Source organism: Bos taurus, chromosome X, assembly GCF_002263795.3.
Source record: "Bos taurus isolate L1 Dominette 01449 registration number 42190680 breed Hereford chromosome X, ARS-UCD2.0, whole genome shotgun sequence".
Classification (NCBI taxonomy): domain Eukaryota; kingdom Metazoa; phylum Chordata; class Mammalia; order Artiodactyla; family Bovidae; genus Bos; species Bos taurus.
In genome coordinates this window covers 127897973-127922421 of record NC_037357.1, presented here as the reverse complement: position 1 = coordinate 127922421, position 24449 = coordinate 127897973, and the positions used below count along the sequence as shown (strand labels likewise).

General features: G+C 40.7%; 1 protein-coding gene, 1 long non-coding RNA gene and 1 pseudogene across 3 annotated transcripts in view; 1 reads left to right on the top strand and 2 right to left on the bottom strand.

Annotated features, from left to right (window-relative positions):
• ACE2 (angiotensin converting enzyme 2) overlaps positions 1-20045 on the bottom strand; it is a 51186-nt gene extending 31141 nt beyond the window's left edge. The window contains 6 exon segments of one of the 2 annotated variants that reach the window (NM_001024502.4): positions 616-721; positions 1523-1635; positions 2986-3129; positions 4860-4950; positions 6495-6653; positions 19792-20045. In NM_001024502.4, coding sequence (NP_001019673.2) covers positions 616-721; positions 1523-1635; positions 2986-3129; positions 4860-4950; positions 6495-6653; positions 19792-19977 — 799 coding nt within the window. In that variant the 5' untranslated portion in view covers positions 19978-20045. 2 annotated transcript variants of the gene reach the window in all.
• On the bottom strand, positions 12706-13197 carry LOC100848001 (iron-sulfur cluster assembly 1 homolog, mitochondrial-like; annotated as a pseudogene).
• Positions 18664-20236, top strand: LOC132344367 (uncharacterized). The gene is made up of 2 exons (XR_009493616.1): positions 18664-18845; positions 19727-20236. It is a non-coding gene; the product is annotated as an uncharacterized lncRNA (long non-coding RNA).
• Positions 20237-24449: the final 4213 nt, after the last annotated feature.

Below are 24449 nucleotides of genomic sequence, written 5' to 3'. Positions count from 1 at the left end.
ACCTCCCTGGTGGTCCAGTGGTTAAAAATCCACCTTCCAATGGAGGGGACACAGATTTGATGCCTGGTGCAGGAAGATTCCACATGCCAGAGGGCAAGCAAGCCTGTGTGCCCCAACTACGGAGCCCACGCTCTAGAGCTCATGAGCTTTAGTTACCGAAGCCAATGTGCCTGGAGCCCACGCTGTGTAACAAGAGAAGCCTGCGCAGCACAGCTAGAGAAAGCCTGCATGCAGCAACTAGAGAAAGCCCGTCCACAGCAAGGAAGACCCAGAACAGCCCAAAAATTAAAAAATAAAAATAAACCCGAGGATCTTAAAAACAAAACAAAAACTTATTTTCCCCATTTTCACTCTCATTCTCTGGTGATCTTAAATAACCCCTTTATCTATGGATTGAGGCCAAACAAAACAACTCTCTGTGCATAAAGTAATGCAATAGAGGACAATTTAAAATGACTTTTCTGGTGAAGACAGTGCTTTCAAAATATGATTTCTAGAATGTTACTAACTTCATTCACAGAATTTTTCAAAAGTTGGGCCTCACCCCAAAATAACTACCTTATTGGTGGAAACAGCAAAGAGCAAAGTAGACAAAGAATTCCCCGAGCTTCTTACCAAGCAAATGCGCAGGGAGGCATCCAGTAGGGCTGATATAGGAAGGGTAGGTATGCATCAACTTTGCCCTCACATAAGCATGAAGTTGTTCATATAATGGTTTAATCTGAAAAGCCCAGGAAGACAGTTTAAGACCAAGAATAGCCTATTCCAATTTCCAATCCCCAACACTAAAAATAGAGGCTTCTTTAGACAGTAGAATTACCCTAAATTCTAATTTCTTCTCCTCTGAAATATTCTGAAGAGTTTGAATGCATTCCTTCTTACCAGATATAGATGCTGACTAGTTCCACTGCATAAAGCGGTGAACACGTCTGGAGGGATACAAATACCGCATGGAGGGTGTGCATGCTAAGTTCCTTCAATCGTGTCTGACTCTGCGACCCCATGGACTGTAGCCCGCCAGGCTCCTCTGTCCATGGGATTCTCTAGGCAAGAATACTGGAGTGGGTTGCCATGCCCTCCTCTGGGGGATCTTCCCGACTCAGAGATCAAACCCGTATCTCTTATGTCTCCTGCATTGGCAGGCGGGTTCTTTACCATTAGCACCACTTTGGAAGCCCCAGTTGGAAGGCAAATGCGAAAAATATATATATTCATTTTAAGATGCTACCTACTTTTTTCATTTTTAAATTGAAGTATCATTTATATATCATACAATTTACCCATTTTAAAGTATACAGTTTTGTGAGTTTTAATAAAAGTATACTATTGGACAACCATCACTACTGCCCAGTTTTAGAACATTTCCAATACTCCCAAAAGTTTTCTTGTACCCGCCTGCAGTCAACTCCATTCCCACCTCCAGCCCCAGGTGATCACTGATCTCTTTCTCTATAGTTTGGCCGATTATGCACATTTAATATAAATGAAATCATACAATATGTGAACTTCTGTGTCTCGTTACCTCTGCAAAGGTGCGTTCCACATCTTTCATCAACTGGTCACGGCTGTAGTCATAGTCCCCTGCCCCAGTCACCTCATAATCCCCTCTCCAATAGTCCCCGTAGTCCTCATAATCTGTTTTAAAAAGAAGAAAATGAGAACATCTGGAAAGAAAGAGATAAAGCACAGTATACATAGACTAGCCTTCCTGGGAGGTTTAAAAAAATCCAAAAACCTGTCACATTTTTATTGGCCTTCAACTCAAAGGGATACAAATGAATAACACTAGCTAATGTGTCTGAAATTTAATTCATTATCTCATCTAATGAGCACAAAAACTCTACAAGATGGTCAGTATTACAGTCCCCGTGGTGCTGGGTAACAGCTGGCTCTTGGCTGATCAAAGGATTCGTCCAAGGTCACACAACTGGTGAGGGTGAGAGGCGGACTCCTAGTCTCCTAACCCCAGGTCTCTACTCTCTCCATAGGTCAGTTAGCATCTTTAGCTTTAAAACATGTGATTGGGTCTTTAAATTCTCATTTTGTTTAGGGCCTTATATTTTCAACTGTAACCCAACCCATCTTGGACACGGCCACAGTGGACCTGTGATTGTTGGCAAATTCTAACATACACAGCCCATCTCTGTGCTTCATGCAGTGTCTTGTTGCCAAGAAACACGAGCTTGGGTCAGGATAACCGCTAATAAACTTTGTAAATGTATTTTAGTCGTTTTAATGTTTACATGCTCATTGGCGATGAATGATCAGGAAGATGAGGAGAGAAGTAAATATTTGGATGGAAGGATGTGACGATGGGTTCCAGTCTCTAGTGCGCCTCTGGCCTGAGAACATGAGTTTAAGCGGCAGTGGAACACAGAAAGACAGATGAAAACTGCTTTCCCTTCCTCAACCCCAGGAGGCAGTAAACGACCAAAACAGAAATTTCCTCACAATGCCACGCTTGAGCTCATCTTTCAGGCAGGAGGATAACTTGAGAGATACGGAAATTCCTCCGCATGTTAAGATTTTGATGACCACAGTTCCCAGCCTAAAGTACTCTGATTTGTTTCTTTCTGGGACACCACTCTGAGATAATCACACAAATGACCTTCGAGAATGAACTGTGGCCACATGGGAGTTTAAAGGAGAGACGGTATCTCTGTTTCTCATCCTTTCTGGTAAATAGACTCTGTCCATCCGCAGACTACCTTAGGAACCCTCAGGAGCCTGAGCCCTTCCCAGACTACTGATTTGTTTGAGGCCTGGTAACTTAGTCTTGCTCTCAAGCCCTTTAAACTGTAGAATGTCAATTCACCTTTCCTTATTCCCTAGTGGTCTCCTCTTGGAGACATGTAACCTGAATTGTTCAGCAGGTGATTAATTTAGGGATACCCCTTATATCAAAGGGCAGGCTTGGTAATTCATGAGAAATAGCCCCACAGCCCTATAGGGAGCTTCAGAACCGCCACAGCCCAGCAAACTTACTGTTGGCTCTTGCCATCTCATTTTCTAGGACCACATACTCTTCATACAATGGCCTTAGTTGCTTGCCAACTTCAGCCCTCCAGCCTTCCCAAGCCCAGAGCCTCCGATTGTAGTCTCTGCTGTTTTCCATTATGTCATCTAAACCTATTATCACAAAGCACCCAAAGGGGAAAAAAATTTTTTTTTAGAATTTTTAGAAATTTTCATTTGTAAAGAATTGAAAGGCTGGCAAATATCAAGGTCATAAAGTTGTTCAATGAAATCTCATGATTCATTCATGTCCGCACCCTTATTTTTTTTTAATTTATTTATTTTAATTGGAGGCTAACTACTTTACAATATTGTAGTGGTTTTGCCATACATTGACATGAATCCACCATGAGTGTACATGTGTTCCCCATCCTGAACCCCCCTCCCATCTCCCTCCCCATCCCATCCCTCTGGGTCATCCCAGTGCACCAGCCCCGAGCATCCTGTATCATGCATCAAACCTGGACTGGTGATTCATTTCACATGTGATAATATACATGTTTCAATGCCATTCTCCCAAATCATCCCACCCTTGCCCTCTCTCACAGAGTCCAAAAGACTGTCCTATACATTTGTGTCTCTTTTGCTGTCTCGCATACGGAGTTATCGTTACCATCTTTCTAAATTCCATATACATGCATTAGTATACTGTATTGGTGTTTTCCTTTCTGGCTTACTTCACTCTGTATAATAGGCTCCAGTTTCACCCACCTCATTAGAATTGATCAAATGTACTCTTTTTAATGGCTGAGTAACACTCCATTGTGTATATGTACCACAGCTTTCTTATCCATTCATCTGCTGATGGACATCTAGGTTGCTTCCATGTCCTGGCTATTGTAAACAGTGCTATGATGAACATTGGGGTACACGTGTCTCTCAATTCTGGTTTTCTCAGTGTGTATGCCCAGCAGTGGGATTGCTGGGTCATAAGGCAGTTCTATTTCCAGTTTTTTAAGGAATCTCCACACTGTTCTCCATAGTGACTGTACTAGTTTGCATTCCCACCAACAGTGTAAGAGGGTTCCCTTTTGTCCACACCCTCTTCAGCATTTATTGTTTGTAGACTTTTGGATTGTAGCCATTCTGACTGGCGTGAAATGGTATCTCACTGTGGTTTTGATTTGCATTTCTCTGATAATGAGTGATGTTGAGCATCTTTTCATGTATTTGTTAGCTATCTGTATGTCTTTGGAGAAATGTCTGCTTAGTTCTCTGGCCCATTTTTTGATTGGGTCATTTATTTTTCTGGAATTCAGCTGCAGGAGTTGCTTGTATAATTTTGAGATTAATCCTTTGTCAGTTGCTTCGTTTACTATTATTTTCTCCCATTCTGAAGGCTGTCTTTTCACCTTGCTTATAGTTTCTTTTGTTGTGCAAAAGCTTTTAAGTTTAATGAGGTCCCGTTTGTTTATTTTTGCTTTTATTTCCACTACTCTGGGAGATGGGTCATAGAGGATCCTGCTGTGATTTATGTGGAGAGTGTTTTGCCTATGTTTTCCTCTAGGAGTTTTATAGTTTCTGGTCTTACGTTTAGATCTTTAATCCATTTTGTGTCCTCACCCTTATCTGAGCTTCAAAATAATTCTGCAGAGAAAATAAACCACTGAGATCATTGAATTACTAACTTAATTAAACTACTTGAGTGTGACAGGATTTATAGTGAAGTTTTATTAAAACTTAAAAGAACATCCGTGTGCTAAAACACACACATTTGGAATTTTTCCCTCTTTGGATTGTCCATCTGAAAGGCACAACATCATCATCTGATGTTAATCTCATTTTTAAAGCTTGGAATAAAAAAAAGTAAATTTTATAATCACTGCTCAAAATGAATAGCCCACCTGGTTCAAGTGCTAAGCACTCCTGTGTATTTGGGTCCAAAACTTTCCCAGTACTGTAGATGGTGCTCATTTTATTTAGAATCGTGTTCAACTACAAATTAAAGATAATAAACAATGTTAAAAATGGAAGATATACAAAAGAGAATGCTAATGTAGAGATGTCTTTTCAATCATGCAATTTTTTTATGCCTCAAAATACAGAAGTTCACATCTTCTTGGCCAAGTATCTTCTTTTATGTAGGGTTGGAATATCTCAGCTAAATTTTCCCATCATCAACTAGCACAGACTGCCTTTATAAGCACATGATAAATACATGTGGAGTGATTGGAAAAAAAAAAAAAAAGATCTGCCCAAACGCCAAGAATGTTTCTCACCTACACATGCAAAGAGTAGTATGTTTATTGTTCCTTTTAGGCTTCACTGAGTGCACAGTTACTGAACATCTACTACGTCCTACACTCTGATAATTATGACATGAACAAGTCACTGGTCTTTAAGAGCCCCACAAACATGCCACAGCGAGTCATGAAATCAATGATTACATAACAGAGTGACAGATGCTACAACTGTCACCAAAAAGTGATGTGGCAGTATGGGGGGAATGGTTGAATTAGTAACTTGGAAATTCAGGAATGGCTTCAAAGAGGGGGCACCTGAGAGCTATGTCTTGGAAGAGCAGGATGTCATACCTCTGCTCACTTTCATGCAGAGATGAACCCATTTGGAGGGCTGCATTCAGTCCAAGGATACTGACAAAATGAAGCCAGCAACCAGGACTGGTTAGGGAACTTGAAACCATCGTATAAGAAAAAATCAACAGATGGAAGGATGTTTTAGGCTAGAGAAAAAAGCCTTAAATAGTTAAAAAAAAAAAATCTGCCTTCCTTTATTTGAAGACTATTATAGGAGACAGCCATTTGGCCCCAGAAGATGGTAGAAAGTGGAGGTAAATCGCTTTATGCTTAATGGAGGAAGAATCTTGCCATTACTTAGAGGGACCCACATATGGAAATGATGTTTTAGAAAGAAGTGACTCGCCTATCCCTAAAGTGGTCTGAGCTGCAGTGGTTTAGCAACATTTTAAAGAAGTTGCAGAAGACAGTCAAGAATGAAAGGGGTGGGGGAGGATGAGATGACAGATCGGGCTTCTCGAGCTTAGGACTGCTGATGTTTTAGACCAGACAACTGTCACTGGAGACTTCCTAGCACTTTGCAGAGTGTTTAGCAACATCCCTCCTCACTAGAGGCCAAGAACACAGTTGTTGTGACAACCAAAACTAACTCCAGACATTGTCAAATGGCCCTGGTAGGCAAAATCACTTGCAGTTGAGAAGCACAGACATGGGCTAAGTGCCTGGTCCTCAGGAAGGCGATCTCTGTCACTGTATCTATGGACCACAGAGCCCTGACAATCCTAGTTTAACAATGTGTCCTAACATACCAGCGTCCCCCTTCACTCTCAAAGGATCCCAATTTGGAGGATAAATTACGTGACCACCCCACCAAGGCACAGTGCTCTTTCTATTGTGAGCATTGCTAGGTTTGCAGATAAAGTAAGCAGCCCTGAGTGATACTAATGTTTAAGATTTCCCCAGTATTTCCATTCTTGGGATCAGTGCTAGCACGTCACATACTCGTTTGCTCTTCTCTGCCGAGAGCGCTGAGGTCCCGCTATGCTGAAGGGCCTTCAATTGACGCTTGAGTGTGAGATTCTGAATTTCTTCGAGTGAGTAAGTTTTGGCCATCCGGGACTGTTCTTCATAAAAGGCAGACCATTTGGCTCTGGCTTCATTCTGAAATGACAACAAAAAATGAAGTTGAAGTTAGAATGGGACTATTCAAATAGACAGAAGATACAGGCCAAAGAACATCTGGTGGAACATCTAATATTTCCTGAGTTATTTAATTCTCTACTTTGCTGAAGGTCAAGGTTTAGGTTAAGCGTGATCAAGCCACTCTTGGTCACTCTCTCTTCCTGGCCTTTTGCTTCATTTTCCCAAGGGTCCTGTCCACAGAACTGGAAGTGAATTCTCACAGATGATTTATGTTGTGGGGTCCTGGGATGTATGGCCTTAGCATTGTGACGTGGGTGAGTCACTCAAGGATTCAATGATAAACACTCTAAAGGGAAAGCCCAGCAGAGCTTGGAGCGGACCTCCTGAGAATACAGCTTCTCATGGTGATGAGAACCATGAGAAAGAACCAGTTTGCAGGAAGCTTCATAGTATGGTGATTTACCAGAGATTCTAATCTTGAATTTTGATCTCCAGTTCAAGACTGCCCTGAACATGACCATTTGGTAGCCAATGTGATTACCCACTCACCAGAGAAACCAAGAAGCAGGTAGTGATACCAGGGTTCACTTGCCCCCCATCTTGACTTCTCCATATGTATCCAATGCAGTCTTCTCTCGGAGAAGGCAACGGCACCCCACTCCAGTACTTTTGCCTAGAAAATCCCATGGATGGAGGAGCCTGGTAGGCTGCAGTCCATGGGGTCGCTAGAGTCAGGCATGACTAAGCGACTTTACTTTCACTTTTCACTTTCATGCACTGGAGAAGGAAATGGCAACCCACTCCAGTGTTCTCGCCTGGAGAATCCCAGGGACGGGGAAGCCTGGCGGGCTGCCGTCTATGGGGTCGCACAGAGTCGGACACGACTGACGCGACTTAGCAGCAGCAGCAGCAGTCTTCTCTCAGTGTACAAGCTCACTTCCATTTATCAAAGGCTAAAACGAGCAACCACTTTCTACACTGTACTTTTCTAGACTATAAAAAAGAGGTAGCAAATGAGGCACGTAAGAACTCCATTCCTTGAGTCAGACACCTCTAACTAGCTGTGTGACCTTGAGCAAATTACTTAGCCTGAGTCATGTTACCTTATCCATAAAATGAGAGTAATAGCAGAACTTACCTCAAAGGGTTGTTGAAAGGACAAGAAAATTTAGCAAATAATAAAATGCCTCTCAGAGTCCCTGATACATCCTAAGCACTAAAAAATGGTAGCTACTTTATCACTTACAGAAAAAAAGTCCTTGTCCTTAAGCTGCTTATTGTTTTATCAAGGAGATAAGATACACATCATGAATGTTTCATTACTGAAACATAAAAGCCTATGATTCCATATAAACTACGAGTGGGGCCAAGCAGTTCCTGTTATAGGGACCAGATTTGGCAAGGACTCCTGGAGGAGGTGGAACTTAAGATAGATCTTAAAGTAGGCAGAAAATAGATCACTGTAGAGTACTTTGCAAAATAATTTACCTCATTTGATTTTCTTAACAATCCCAAGAGACAGAAGATTACTCTATTTCCATTTTTCGTATGTGAAGAAAGGGGCTAAGAAAAATAAACAGTAGAGCTGTCAACTAATTGCCAGCGTCTGAATCCTGGATCCTGAGGTGGGCAGACTCTAAGATGGTTCCCAGGACCCCTACTTCCTGGTGGCACACCCTCCTGTGTCTCCCTTGAGTGTGAGCAGGACCTATGACTCATTTCCAAAAGGAGAATACAGCAGAAGTGAAGGATATACATGTTTATGTTAGATAAGATTGTTTTGTTTGTTTGTTTTTAGCCACACAGCTTGTGGGATCTTAGTTCCCTAACCAGAGATCAAACTTGTTCCCTCCTGCAGTGGAAGCACAGAGCCCTAACCACTGGACAGCCAGGGAATTTCCAAGGCTATCATTTTTATCCTGTTAGAAGAATCTCCCTTGCTAATACTGATGCAGCAAGATGCTATGTTGTAAGCTGTCCCATGGCTAGGGCCACATGGTGAGGAGTTCAAGATGGCCTCTGACTGACATCCTAAGGAACATATGAGGAGCTCAATGCTACCACTAACATTAGCTTGGAAGTGGATTCATCTCCAGTCAAGTCGCAGATGAGACCACAGCTCTAGCCAGGACCTTGACTGTAATCTTGCAAGACTCAGAAGCAGATCCAGCTAAACTATGCCAGGAGATAATAAATGTGTGTTGTTTTGATCTGGTAATCTTTTACTCAATAGATAATCTTTTGTGGTAATCTTTTACACAATAGATAAATAGTAGAGATTCCAAAGCAGGACTCCAGGCATGACTGCATTTTCTAGATCAAGAAATTGTACTTTTATCCTGTGAATACTAGGGAGTCACTTAGGGGTTTCAAGCAGGTGTGTGACATGATGAGAGTGGTTCATGAAAGGTGCAGCAATGGATCATACAAGAGATGAGTAGAAGAGTCACAGTGAAATGGAAAATGATTTCTCTTTACTGAGCACACACAACCCCTTACGAACTACTGTTCAATGAGTCTGCACAATCTTGTGAGGTGGTTGTGACTGTCTCCAATTAACAAACGAGGCAAATGAAGCACAGAGCAGGTAAGTAATTTTGACTAGGTCACACAGCTATTAACTGGAAGAATCAGGGAATCAACACAGATATGTTTGCCTCTAAAGCTAAATGCTCTTAACCACTGGCTGTAGATTGGATTCAACATATTCTAGTCTTCTTTGTACCATGTCTGAATGAGAAGGAATGAGCTATGGAAAAAGGAGTTTGGTCTACAGCACAGATTCATTTACATAATCCACCACCCACCTCTCAGCCCCTTCCCTTTTTCATCTAATCTAGGATGATTTACAGCAAAATTTCTGGTAAAATTTGATCCCAAATTAAGAGCATTCTTTTATTTTCAATCTCCCTTGGAGACAACCCAGAATCCCCAAAAGGCCTCAGTCTTAAAATATTTTTAAAAATGATAATGTATGTGGGAACTTTGAAGATATCTGTTTTATTTATCATTATCATACTAGAAGTGTTATACTTTGTATCACAAAAACATTATGTTGTCTTGAATTTTGGCCCCTGAGGATACACTGTTCCATCTCAAGCTGTTCTTTTTAATCTTATTTACAATTTATTCCATATTCATACTATAAGGTTCCTATGCCTAAATAAAACTGACAGCTAAGCAGTTACACAGAGAATCAAAGTCAGTTCATACATACCAACCAAGTCACTTAGATACTGCTTGACAGCTATATGTAATTTTTGCACTTGAATGATGAATGAATTGAAGCATATACAGTTACTTACATTGCTACAGGGTTCAAAAAGAACTGCTGCTGCTGCTGCTAAGTCGCTTCAGTCGTGTCCAACTCTGTGCGACCCCATAGATGGCAGCCCACCAGGCTCCTCTGTCCCTGGGATTCTCCAGGCAAGAATAGTAGAGTGGGTTGCCATTTCCTTCTCCAATGCAGGAAAGTGAAAAGTGAAAGTGAAGTCACTCAGTTGTGTCTGACTCTGTGCAACCCCATGGACTGCAGCCTACCAGGCTCCTCTGTCCATGGGATTTTCCAGGCAAGAGTACTGGAGTGGGGTACCATTGCCTTCTCCTCAAAAAGAACTATTACAGGTCAAATAAACAGCATCCCATACTGCCTCTGTGCAAAGGCAGAAGAGAAGCAATTAACACAGCAAACGTTTCTGCAGCCATTGATGGGGGCTTGGGGTCAAGACACACATAACTCAGTATAATCACAGGAAGTTAAAACCCTCTCTGACCCGCTATGTATAACTGTAGTGGATACCATATTCTCATCCTATTGAGAGATCCTTTGTCATTTCAAGGACTGAAAATACAAAATCCTAAATTACACTTTGTGTGTCTGTTAGTTGCTTAGTTGTGTTCAACTCTTTGCTACCACATGGACTGTAGCCCACTAGGCTACTCTGTCCGTGGGATTCTCCAGGCAAGAATACTGAAGCAGGTTGCCATTTCCTTCCGTTCCATAAGATATCCTGTTCTTTTTGGCCCTAATGATATGCAAGTTAAATATGATCTCATTATGCTTTTAGATGTTTTCATATGAGCTTTGTTTTAAGTCATAGGTCTTGTGGTCTCTTCCCAAATTATGATAGTTTTATTTAAACAATTAAAATGCTTTTGTGATAAGTTATTTGAAATGCAAAAAATTAAAATTTCATCTTCTTTTTTTCTATGCCTCACTATCAACTGCTAGGCTATTCTTTCAGCAGTCTCTAAACCACTTCTTTCCCTGTAGGTATGAGAGTCTCCTGAAGATAGAAGATGAAAAACTCAAAGGAATCTTAACATCTAGGCAGTGACTTGGCACCCAACAAGTTTCCAGGGAACCCTCCACTCTCAGGCCCCATGTGTTGACCCAGTATCCAGACATAGCTCTCCAAACCACATCAGATTTAAAGATGAAAACTGCCTTGATTACTTTTCAAATAGGCCCTGCTGCTGCTGCTGCTAAGTCGCTTCAGTCGTGTCCGACTCTGTGCGACCCCATAGACGGCAGCCCACCAGGCTCCCCCGTCCCTGGGATTCTCCAGGCAAGAACACTGGAGTGGGTTGCCATTTCCTTCTCCAATGCATGAAAGTGAAAAGTGAAAGTAAAGTCGCTCAGTCACGCCCGACTCTTAGCGACCCCATGGACTGGAGCCTACCAGCTCCTCTGTCCATGGGATTTTCCAGGCAAGAGTACTAGAGTGTGGTGCCATTGCCTTCTCTGTCAAATAGGCCCAGATATGTGCATATTTTAAAAAATACTTATTCTATTCAACAAAGTAAGGAATCTAAATTATAAGAATATGAATTCTATTGCTTTGTCTTGAGAATCAAAATTTTATTTTTTCTTTTTCCAGATGGGAGGAAGCAATGTGGCTTTCAAACATTTCAATTTTTTTTAATTTATAGGGAAAAAGAAACTCACTCCTGAAATTGGGTCCTGCCAGAAAGTGGCCCACCAGATATATATTTGATATATTTCATAATAAAAATATAATATAGTATAAATAACATAGCAAATGTCACAAAAACCTGTACTCAGGTATTTAAAATGTTAACACTTTATAATAGTTGCTTCAGGCATATTTATTTAGTGGTTAGAGTCAATAATATCATATTATATACTCAAAAGTTGCTAAGAGAATACATCTTAAATGTTCTCAAATGGTAATCATGTGATGTAATGCAGGTGTTAGTTAAGACTGCTACTACTGCTACCATATATTTTGCAATATATCAGTGTATCAAATCAACAGTTTGTACACCTTAAACTTACACAATGTTATATGTCAATTATATCTCAATAAAGTTGAGAAAAAAAGAAAATCTCTCTGCTTTTTTCACTTAGCATTACTTATTTTTTCTAGTTTTTCAAGTATATATTCCTTATTGATCTTAACTGCTGTATAATATTTAAGTATATGACCAAATTCAAATTTATTTAATAATTTCTCATCTATGAACGTTTCCTGTCTTTAAGTAATACTTTTTTTTTTAACCATATACATCCTTGTATTAGGTTAAATCATATAAAATTGCTAATATTTAATTTAAATCTGCAAATATATAAAGTTTCTTGAGTACACAGGTGAGGCTCTCCAGGTGGAATTTTTGGAAGTGGAACTGATGGGTTAAAAAGCAAGTTTCAACTTCTACAGATATCATATTTTGGCAAATACGATTTTATGTCAATTTGGTATTTCACTATTAAAATAATGTTATCTTGATTATTAGTCAGGTTAAACATATATATGAGGTGTATATATATATATATATATTTATTTATTTGAATTTCTTCTTCTATGCATTTGTTGCTCATATCTTTCCCCCATTTTTCTAGTGAATTTTTGTCTTTATCATTTAGTAAAATTTCTTTATATATCTTGGCTGTCAATCTTTTGTTAATTATATGTATCAAAATGTTTTCTCAAGCTCTGTTTCTTGTGTTTTTTTTTTTTTTCATTTTCAAATGCATCACTTTATTTTCCTTGGAAGGCAGCCATACATTACACACCTTAAGCATGTATGTGACAGTCACATGGTTTCGTCAATAAGCCCCAGAGCTTCCACAGGTCTCTGGTGGCCTACAGCCAGAGCAGTCCTGAGGAGTCAAATGTTAAAGCTTTCTCCACAGCCACATGTTCCTTTGATGTTTGGGTTATTGAACACAAACTCACTGGATAATTTGTCAACATAGTCCATTTCTGTTCCTAACAGTTGTTAGCTGTGCTTTCTTCTCCATGAACACTCTGACTCCATCTTGAATAACTTCTTCATCAGAGTCTCCTTTTGTCTTTGTAAATTCTAAAGTGTAGCAAAGGCCATTACAACCCCTGGTTCGGACACCAACTTTCACACCAACATGTTCAGGCTTATCTTTAAGAAGTTGTTTTATCTTGTTTACTGCTGAAAGTGTCAGGGTGAGGGTGGCCCGGGTGAGCTGCAGCTTCCTCTTGCTCACAGCCCGGACAGTGGCCCGGACTAACGAAGCCGACATCCTCGCCATCCTGCCGCCCCAGTGTCTAGGGCTGGAGGGTGGCCATCTCAACCTGTATCCATGGACACCGCGGGCGGTCTCTGCTTCTTGTCTTGTGTGTGTGTGCAGTTATGATGTCTTTTGGTGCACAAAAGTTTGTTTTTAATTCTAATGAAATTTATTTGCTCAGCCTTTTCCTTTATAGATTGATCTTTTTGTCTTTTATTTAATAAACCATTCTCAAGTAAAACTCATTTAATAAACCATTCCCAACCAAGACTCACTTAATAAACCATTCCTAATCAAAAGTCACCTATATTTTCTTATAAAAGCTTGACTTGCTTTTCCTATTTAATTTTTGGTCTATCTTAAATTTATTTGTATCTATTGCATAAAGTAGAAATGCCTTGAGCTTTGGATCTAAAAAGGGTCCCTACAGATTTTTTAATTTGCTTCTTTTTTCCAGAGCTCTAGGAACCTGAATTAATTTTTGGCTAATTTTTTGGCTCAATATTCCTGCACCCTGCTAGTAGTATAGATTCAATTTCCATACCTATTAAAAAACCTCACAGGGGAAACCTGATTTTGATCAAGTCTCTAGAGCAGGACTCTGCCTACCATCTGTTTTTATAAATAAAGTTTGCATATTCACACCTATTTATGTACTGTCTATACCTGCTTTTGTGTTACAGTAGCAGAGTTGACTGGTCTACAATGGCAGGGTTGAATAGGGCAAAAAGCCTGAAATATTTACTACTTGGCCTTTTACAGAAAAAAGTGTGCTGACCTCTGTACCAGATCTATACATTTGTAGCAAATACAAGGGTCAAAAGAGCATGTTAAGCAACATTATGGGAACACAGTCAGCCAATCCAGAATGTGGGAGTTTCTCTAGGAGCAACAACTCAATTTTTCTGCAAATAAATTACAAAAAAAAAAAAAAATGAGGAAGGGCTCTATAGACTGAAAGAGACTTAAAGTACATCTGCCAAAATGATCAAGAGAGGACTTTGCTAGATCCTGATTAAAACAAACCAGCTGAATTTTTAAAATGAGATATTAGGGTACATTTGTATATTGCCTAGATAGGTGATTATACTGAGGAATTACTGTTAAGTCTTTGACATGAAACTGCTATTAAGGTTATTTAAAAATTCTTACATTGAGAGCTACAAGGTGAAACATTTATTACATAAAACATATAGTTATTCCTTCAAAATAATCCAATAAACATGGCGTTCGGTAGAAAAATAAAACAAGATTGGCTGAAGTGTTGATAATTGCTGAAGCTGGGTGATGGGTATAAGGAGATTCAACATATTAGTCTTTCTTCTTGTATATGTGCTTGAAAATTTTTACAATAACAAGTAAAGTAAAATCCATATAATGGAATACTGCTGCTGCTGCTGCTAAGTCGCTTCAGTCGTGTCCAACTCTGTGCGACCCCATAGACAGCAGCCCACCAGGCTCCCCCGTCCCTGGGATTCTCCAGGCAAGAACACTGGAGTGGGTTGCCATTTCCTTCTCCAATGCATGAAAGTAAAAAGTGAAAGTGAAGTTGCTCAGTCGTGTCCAACTCTAGCGACCCCATGGACTGCAGCCTACCAGGCTCCTCCGTCCGTGGGATTCTCCAGGCAAGAGTACTGGAGTGGGGTGCCATTGCCTTCTCCAAATGGAATACTATTTGGCAGTAAAATGGGACAAAATAATGATACATGCTATGGCATGCAAAGTGAAAGAAGCCAATCACAAAAGACCATCTAGTGTATAATTCCATTTATATGAAATGTCCAGAATAGGCAAATCTATAGACAGAAAGTAGATTAGTGGTTGCTGAGAGCTGGGGGGTTAGGGGAAGAAGAGATTGCTTTCTTTTTGCAGTGATGAAAATGTTCTAAGATGAGATTGTGATGATATTTGCATAATTCTGTAAATATACTAAAAAACATTGAATTGTATACTTTAAATTGGTGAATTTTATGGTACATAACCCAGGTGGTGATAGTGGTAAAGAACCTGCCTGCCAATGCCCATGCAGGAGATGTAAGAGACACAGGTTCAATCCCTGGGTCAGGAAGATCCCCTGGAGAAGGGAATGGCAACCCACTTCAGTATTCTTGCCTGGGAAATCCTACGGACAGAGGAGCCTGACAGGCTACAGTCCATGGAGTCACAAAGAGTTGGACATGACTGAAGCGACTTAGCATGCAATTTTATCTCAATAAAGCTGTTGTTATAAAAGCCCTCAATAGTAAAAGTAAAGAAAAAGAAAACTCATTTTATTCCCTAGATCCTATAACTAGATCTTAAACCTCCATGGAACTGCTCCAAACCAAAGGATTTAGCCAAAATTAAACGTTTTGTCTTTTGCCCAGTTACCTGGCACACACTGAGAAGCAGCAGTAGTTCCTGACCACTAGGCTGCCCTCCCTGGGTGTAGCTGGTGGCCGCCTGGTGTTCTGTCAGAGTGCTCAGATCAATGAGTGTGTCCAATCTGGATGGCATGAAACATGTCATTTTGAATTGCTCAAGTTCAATTTTACCAAATTACATCACTCAACTGGGACATTATAAAGTTTTCATGACAAAGGAAAACTAGCATGAACAATGCCTCCAATGCACTTGGCTCCTGTTAATCCTCCACAGGCGGAACTTGTCCACTCACCACTGTTATCCACGAAAAATCTTGACTGGGCCCATCTACTATCTTACATTTATGAGATAAAAAGTAAGTGACTTGCCCAAGGCATCACAGCCAGCTTAGCAGAATCACGATAGCATCAGATTTCCTGAATTCCATCGTATCTGCATCACACTGACCTTTCCCCACCCCTGTACCCATGTGTAGGTGCTTACATATCTTGGGGAGTGTGGGACAGACTCATTGCAGACAGGGTTGAAGTCTGCGTTCTCTCCTTGGGTACAGAATAGCAGTTTAAAATGACCCTGCTCTGGGTTCACTGTGACCCCGCCCTAAAGACAGAGGAAAAGGTCCAGGAAGCAGGTGTGCCCAAGGGCTCTAGGGGCCCTGCCCACCCAAAGGGTAAGTGTGGGCCTTCTGCTGTCTCTTCACAGCTTCTGATAACTCAACAAGAAATATTTATGAAGTGTTCTGAGACCTCTGGGGCTCCAACAGGGCAGTCTTCAATGCTCCCTTCACAGTTGTGCCCACAGGAATTGGGGGCAGCTGTAGTAGCTACTGCCAAATACTGGAACAGAGAACCAGGATGCCCCTGCCAGTGGCAGGATCCTTTCACTCTCTTCCAGGGGAAAAAAATTGTCCAGGGACCTCCCATGTTGCCAAAGAGCTTCTGACTTTGCAAAAAAAGAAACAAAAATCCTTTGACTTACAAAGGACTCTTTCAAAAATCAAACCAACAATAAATACAAAAAAGTAATGTCATTTTACTGAGAAGAGAATTACAGTTTAATTGGTGAATGTTTGATCTCAAACATGAGAATTGTATTTGCTCTAAAGCAAGTGTCTGGTAATTTTTTTTCATTGAATTTCTGAACTATGTGGAAATCTGTTTTGAACAAAGTTTTTTTTCTTATATCTATCTGATGGACCTCTCCTAAACAGCGAGCTTTGGGGACACTATACTGATCAAATTCTAGTGCCCTCTATTATTTTAAACTATTCTCATGACTTTATCTAAGAATTGCCACACTAGGTCGATTGGCTGATAAGCCCAATATTCTGACTCTGAACGTTATACCAAGGAATAATTATGAAATGACAGATTGCCCTCAATCATGATAGGATATGAACATACACATGTCATACAGCCCAAATTTCTCTTCTTATATTAGTTATCTATCGCTACAATGGGGCTTCCCTGGTGGCTCAGATGGTAAAGCGTCTGTCTGCATTGCAGGAGACCTAGGTTCGATCCCTGGGTTGGGAAGATCCCCTGGAGAAGGAAATGGCAGCCCACTCCAGTATTCTTGCCTGGAAAATCCCATGGACGGCAGAGCCTGGTAGGCTACTGTCCATGGGGTCACAAAGAGTCAGACACGACTGAGCGAAGGGATGAAGACTGCTACAATAGTACTACATAACAGACAACCCAAAATCTCAACGGCATAAGTGTCCATTGTTTGTGTGCCTAGAATCACTGAGTGTTGCCAGGCAACTCTGCTAATCTTAACTGGATCTTCTTAAAACTCTGGGGGATTAGTTTCTGCTAGGACAACTATTCCACACATCTCTCACTCTTTACCTGGTCAATCCAGGCATGCCCTCATGGTAAAGGCAAAGGTGCAAAGGAAAAGTCCCATCGTTCAAGTCCTTCCATGCCTCTACTTGTAAGACATCTGCTAACAGCAGATGTAAGTCACATGGCAAAGGACACACTCACGTCACCTTCAGTGAGATGGCACTGTAAAGTGACATAGCCTTGGGCCTTGATACTGAGGAAGGTAAAGAACTGGGTTCATAAATGCATGTCTCACCCACAGTGCATCTACAATCCTTACATTCGCTTAAATATTTCCAAAACCTATTTATAGTTTTCAATGTCTCACTTTTTCAGATTAAAGAATGGTCTAGATTTACAAGTCTTACCAGTCTCACTACCTGTAATAGAAACAGCACCTCCTCCTATTTATTGTAAATTTATCTCTTTTGAGCTTTCAAAGGCACCACCTTTCTAATCTGAAGAGAGTTGGCCAATACAACTGGGAACATTCTAGTCTTTCTTCTTCCATCTCAGACTCATGTTTTTTTTTTCTTTTTGAGTTAGGCTTTGTAGAGCTAATTCTGTTTTCCCTTCTAACTCTCTCTCATCCCCGTAAATCACTCCAGTGGCTCTTTCCTTGGAAAACATTCTCCATTTCTCCAATTCTTTCTATAAGCATGGCCATCAGCAGTGGACCATTATCTCAGCTTCCTATTCATCTTGGTACCTCGTGTAGCACCAGCTGCAGTTCCCATTTCATTAGGGGATCTCAATAAATGTGATAAGAGAACAGATGAGCCACTGTCCTCCCTGTCTATTGCCTCCTCCCCAGGTAAATCCACACAGATGCACTAATGCGCTAACTCACCCTTCACCACTGCTGGAGGAAGGAGATACTGGGCCCCCTGCTTGCTTCTTGTGTTTGCATATTTTCACTTTTCTTTAAAGGGCCCATACTGTCTGCACTTTGACTACCCTTCGTGGACTTATGCCCTTTCATTTCTGCCTTTCCTCTAATCAACCAGTGCAATTCAAAAGTGATAGCACTTAATGATCCAGAGATGATTTCAACAAGCATCACTGCATCTCCTTCTGTAAAATGCCTTCTCAGTATCTGGACACTGAACAGAACTGTTACACATTTTTTCAGCAATTAGAATACCCTCTCACATTCACACCAATGGTACTGTATTGTTCTCCCAGGCTCACAAGCATTGAGCACAATTCTGGTGGCTTTGTGTATTAGCTGTTGTCACAGCAACCCTATGAAGCAAATATGGTATTACGTGGCTTTTCACAGGCAGAAAAACTAAGGCGCAGAAAGGTTCATTAAGTAGCTCAAGTTCACCCAGGTAGAAAGCGGTGGAGCCAGGATTTGGACCTCGGCAGCTTGACTCCAGAGCTCTTAGGCACAATGCTGGTCTCCCTTCAACACCACCTACGGACTATTTGAGAATGAAAACAAATGCACAGTGCTCATCAAGACCAAATAAAACGTGAGAAAAAAGCAACCATGAAGAGTGAAGAAAGGTAAGACCAAAATACGAGACAAGGAAAAAAATGGTCTCCTATGACAACACTGGGCTGTCCAAATCTCTTTAGAAAAACTGGGGGTGGGGGGGAATCTCCTGGGGAATTCACATGAAGCAGCAGATCTCAGACTGAATCTGTCCAGAATATAGAATCTGTCCAGTGAGTGGCAGTGATTTAACTTAAACCTGTAATCCACTATTTGAAAAAATAAGATTTGAACTACATTTTTGAAAGAATGCATTGCTGGACAAGTGTCACAAAAACTTTGCTTAAATAATGTCACTCCATTTCCAGCACTGCTTTGAGATATGTGAGGGAAGAAACTTCCTAAATCCTTGCACTTGTCAAAGAGTACATCTTGCTTTCCCAGAGCATTCTGAGATTTGTCAGAACTGGTTTGATTATGGGTTTTCTTGGAGGGCTCTGTGGATCCTGTATGCTCTGAAAGTCCCTCAGAACTCCGTGACAATTAAGGAAGGAATTCCCAAGTCCAGCCTCACCCGACCCCTGGTAATCTTAATTACTAGCGAGCTCTTTCACTAAGCCTCCAGCTGCATATTTTTTCAGTTAATAGATGATTTGTAGAGAGTCTTTAGATATTCCTGTTGACATTGTAGGCTTGAGGAAATTATTAACTGAATAACTTATGGCATTTCTGTGACATGCTTTGAAAGCCTGACTATGATAAGAATTATGGTGGCAAATTTCTAAAGCATATTCACCAAGAATCTGGACTGAGACCAGTGAATTATTTTGTAACATTTTTTCAAGTAAACTCAAAGGTCAATTTTTCAGTCATCTGGGACTCCAGAATCAGAAACACTGAGGCAAACATCCAATCTCATAGCTCAGAGCATTTGTTTGATTTCCCTTTTCAGTTTCCTGGGCAGTAAGCTGATTTTTAAGAAGCAACCAATACCCCTCTGTAGCCATGAGGACTCACCATCTTTTGGACATTCTCATCGGTAATATTGGTGTTATAATTCCAAGAAGCAAGTGAACTTTGATAAGACAGGTCTTCGGCTTCATGGTTAAACTTCTCCAAAAATGTCTTGGCCTGTTCTTCAGTGGTGGATTGAGCAGCAGTTACAGCAACAAGGCTGAGAAGGAGCCAGAAAGAGCCTGTCATCTTTCTCTGTACGCCAAGATCCCATCCACTGAACAACTTCCCTAGAGTAAAACCTCCTCATGAGATTTACTCTCTATCAGCCTTTGACCTTGGGTTGGGCACTGAGCAGGGAAGATGAAAAAAAAAAGGAAGAAGAAGAAAAAACTGTAAACAATCTGCTGAACCAACATAAAATTCATCCTGGAGAGGCCAGATATGTAAACAGATTTTAGAATGATTTCTTAGAGCAAATCAAATAAACAAATGTTATTCATTAATCCTAGAGAATCACAGCTCTTCTTGCATTTTTATGGCCAAATCAAAACTTGTACATTTGGTTAATATGTTCCTTAAAATCTGTTAAAGATACACTGAAGATATTAGGATTTTACAGTGACCAATGAGCTCTTGTATTAGGAATCTTGGGGCTAATGTTTGGGGACTTAGATGTTTTACAGACAAGTCCATTAATAATCACTTATCTTTCCTTCCTTTTTATTTTAAACTCATATTCACAAAAACTCTCCACTTGGATAATACTTTCCCAAGTAAACAACTTTGCCCTTGTCTTTATAGAATTCATTTTTTTCTGGTAAATTTTCACTTCCAGGGCCATTTTTTTGAATTATAAAACTACCCTTCACTCCACAAGTTGACTCTCCTGATTTAACTTGGAAAAACTTTAAAAGGGTCCTCTTTTCTCTCCCAGATGGTCACTGTGCCTCCATCCCTTTCACTTACCTGTTTAAAACTCAGTCAGGCTCACAGGGAAATCAGAATGCCACCACATGGAATGAAATTCAGAGTGTCCGTGTCAGTCCTAGTCATCCATTGCCATGGATCATGGCATCGAATTCAGAGAGATTTCAGTGGTTATCCTGTAGAATATCAGGAGTTGGACCAGTATCCTCATTCCCAGGCTATAGATATAAGTGTTACAGATAAAAGAGACGAGCCGCTTTAAGTGGCAGGGCTCGCTGGCCTGCTTGGCTGTGATTATGAAACTTTCACACAGGGAAAACATTTCTTCACCCAGAAAAACAAGTCTTCCAGGTCCAGGTGAAATGGCAGTAACTAGGCCTTTAAATCAAACTTTCCACTACTTCCCCTTATTCTAACATTGTACATATTATTGTTGAAGAGCAAAAAATAATAATTGTTTAAAGTGCTTTGCATTATAATATCTCGTTGAAGCAAACCTAGAGGCAAACATTTTTATTGCCATTATACAGATTATGAAATTGAGGCTCAGAGAACTTAAATAAATGTCCAAACCTCACTCACACAGGGAGTGGCAGAGCCAGGATATGAAAGCATGCCGTCTGAGTGTATGGTATAGGCCTTTAGTGCTGTCAGTGGTCTAAGAGCGATGATGTCGGGACGGATTGGGAGCAGCACAGGGACGTGGGCCTTCAAGGATGTGACGGATCTGGTTCAGCCACATCAAAAAGAGGTGGATTCTTTTTTTCTTTTTATTTATTTATTGGCCACACTGCACGACATGTGGGATCTTAGTTCCCCGACCTGGGATCAAACCTGCGCCCTCTGCATTGGAAGCCCAGACTCTTAGCCACTGGACCAACAGGCAAGTCCCGAGAGGTGGATTCTTACTACCCTTGATATGAATCAAAAGACATCATCTTTCTAAGACATAAAGTAATTGACACATTTAAGCAATTATGATCAAGAAGGTTAAAACAAAGTGAGCTGACAGGGATCAGTGCAGTTTCAGTCAAACTCCTCCCACATTCAAGGAAGCTGAGATCCACTCGCTTCTCACAGCATTAAGAGAAAAACCGGTCAAGAGAAAAGGGGGCAGTGTGTGAGGCTCTGAACAAAGAGGCAGGATGTCACTTTAATAAAAGCTGAAATACAAGTCTACTCAGGTTGCTTCCTGAATGAAGCTCTTAGATTCAGAAAAAAAAAAAAAAAATGTGAGTAGTCCAACTTCAACACATTGAGGCAGAAAGTCAGGTGAATGCAATCGAGTTGAAGTAGAGAAAGCAGGATATGAAATCAGAAAGCTAAAAATAGATGAACAAGGAGCCTAAGATAACACTGAAGCAGGAAAATTCTGGCAGCCAAGAAATTTTGAGGAGTGAGGGAAATGGGAGAATTTTGTCACAATAATTCTGTAGGAAAACTAGCTTGCAATGGCCAACTATAAGCAGTGACTAATTATTGAAATTTTTGTTGACTCCCTACTGAGAAGATACTCATGTTCTTTTAGCTCTGCAGAAGTGTTCTCTCAGCCCATTCTGAAAATGGAAAGAATCCACTGAAGACCCAGAGGATGGGACCCAGGAAAACAACTTGCCAGACGAACAGATTCTTTGTTAAAGAATGAAGCACTAGAAAAAAAGTAGACTGGAGATTGAGGAAACTTACTCTTCTTTTCAAAAGGAGAGAGGGAGAGTTTGGTTGTGACACCTGACAAAACTATAAAATATCATTTTTTAGACTGTGGTTTGTACTTGGAAAATATATATCTTTAATCTCAAATATATATCTAGGGATTCACTAGGAACAAATCAGACGCTGCCCGACTTATTACCTTTGTATCTTTCATTTCAATAAGAGATTTAACAAAATGTGAAGTTCTACAACTAGATCTAAATGTCCCCAAAAGAACCACATAGCACAGAATTAAGCAGTCCTCTGATCAACAACAGTTCATGTTGAAGACAACAAAAGTCTTGAGTCACAGATATAAAATGGATAAGCAACAAGGATGTATTGTATAGTATAGGGATGTATATTCAATATCTTAAAATAACCTATAATGAAAAAGAATCTGAAGAAGAATATGTGTGTGTGTGTGTGCGCGCGTGTGTGTGCGCACACTGTGCTTAGTTGCTCACTTGTGTCTGACTCTTTTCTACCCCATGGATTGCAGCCCACTAGGCTGCTCTGTCCACGGGGATTCTCCAGGAAAGAATACTGGAGTGGGTAGCCATGCCCTCCTCCAGGGGATCTTCCCAATTCAGGGATTGAGTCCAGGTCTCCCACATTGCAGGTGGATTCTTCACCATCTGAGCCACCAGGGAAGCCCAGGTGTGTGTGTGTGTGTGTGTGTATAAAACTGAATCACTGTGCTGTACACTAGAAACTAACACAACATTGTAAATTAACTACACTTCAATTTTTAAAAAAGAATCTTGATTTAACAATTATTTATTGGTTACGTGCTATATGCAAGGCACTATTCTAAATACTGGATACACACTAATGAATAAGACAAGAAAAGTTCTGTGGATAATATATGAGGTGAGGTAGCAGGAAGAAACAAATAGCTGGTGGTAAATGCCATGGCTTTATAATAAGCAGGAAAGGAGGGTGGTAAATGATGGGGTGGGGATGAGAGGATGACATCTGAGCAAAGACCTGAAGAAAGAGATGAAAGCCACATGGATATCTGAGTGGAGTCTGTTGTAGGCAGAGGGAACTGCGAGTGCAAAGGTCTCAAGAACATCAGAGGCCTTTGTGGCTGGAGCCCAAAGTGCACGGGGATGTGGCAGGAGGTGAAGATGGATAGGAAGCTGTAAGGAGGGCCTTAAAGACAATTGTAGGACTTTGGCTTCTACTCTTGAGAAATGTGGGAAGACACTGGAGGGCCTCCAGCAGAGAAGTGATCTGGCAGCTGTTTAAACAGGATCACTCTCACTGCTAGTTAGAGAACAGACACTGAGGGAGTACGGCAGAAGCAAGGAGGTCAGGCAGGGAGCTACTATAGATGCCTTGTCAAGCTAGGCTGAATAAAAGCTTAACATGAGCTATCAGTCCAACATGGCTGCCACCAGAAGGTAAACCCATCTTGGACTTAGTCTTTGTTACTAGAAGTATTCGATACGAAACAATTCAGAGCACTGTGCTAATTTCTGAGGCCTACAATTTTAGAGAGAGAGAGGAGAGCATCCAGAGGAAAATAAAGAATAGAGTGAAAGCAAGAAACCTGTTAGCTGCTCAGCTGGGCCTGATTTTTTGTGACCCTATGGGAAGGGTAACCCACCAGGCTCCTCTGTCCATGAGATTCTGCAGTAAGTAGGACTAAAATAACGTCATCTGAAGCATGGTGCATATGTGAGAAAGGAGACCCAGCAAAGACTGCTCTCCTCTGTCACAGGACTCATTTAGAAGAAGACTTGGGTAGCTTAACGGATTGACTCTGCCACTAATTAGCTGTATGACTTTGGGCAGATAATACTTAATATTTCCCTCATACTTAATTTCCTTATTTCAAAGCTGATAATAATAGTATAGCCATCTCACAGGGACATTATACGTGTTCTATCAATGAATACATGAGAACACAGAGAAAAATGCCTAGGAATAAAAGTCACTCAAAGTGTGCAAAGCTATGTAATAATTAGGGGACATTGAGAAGTGAGGGAGATGGGAGATTCAACCGTAAGAGTTCTGAAGGAAAACTTATTCTGAGAATAAGTGTGCACATGTAGGCAAAATGAAAAGGTACTACTCTGATTCTTACTAGT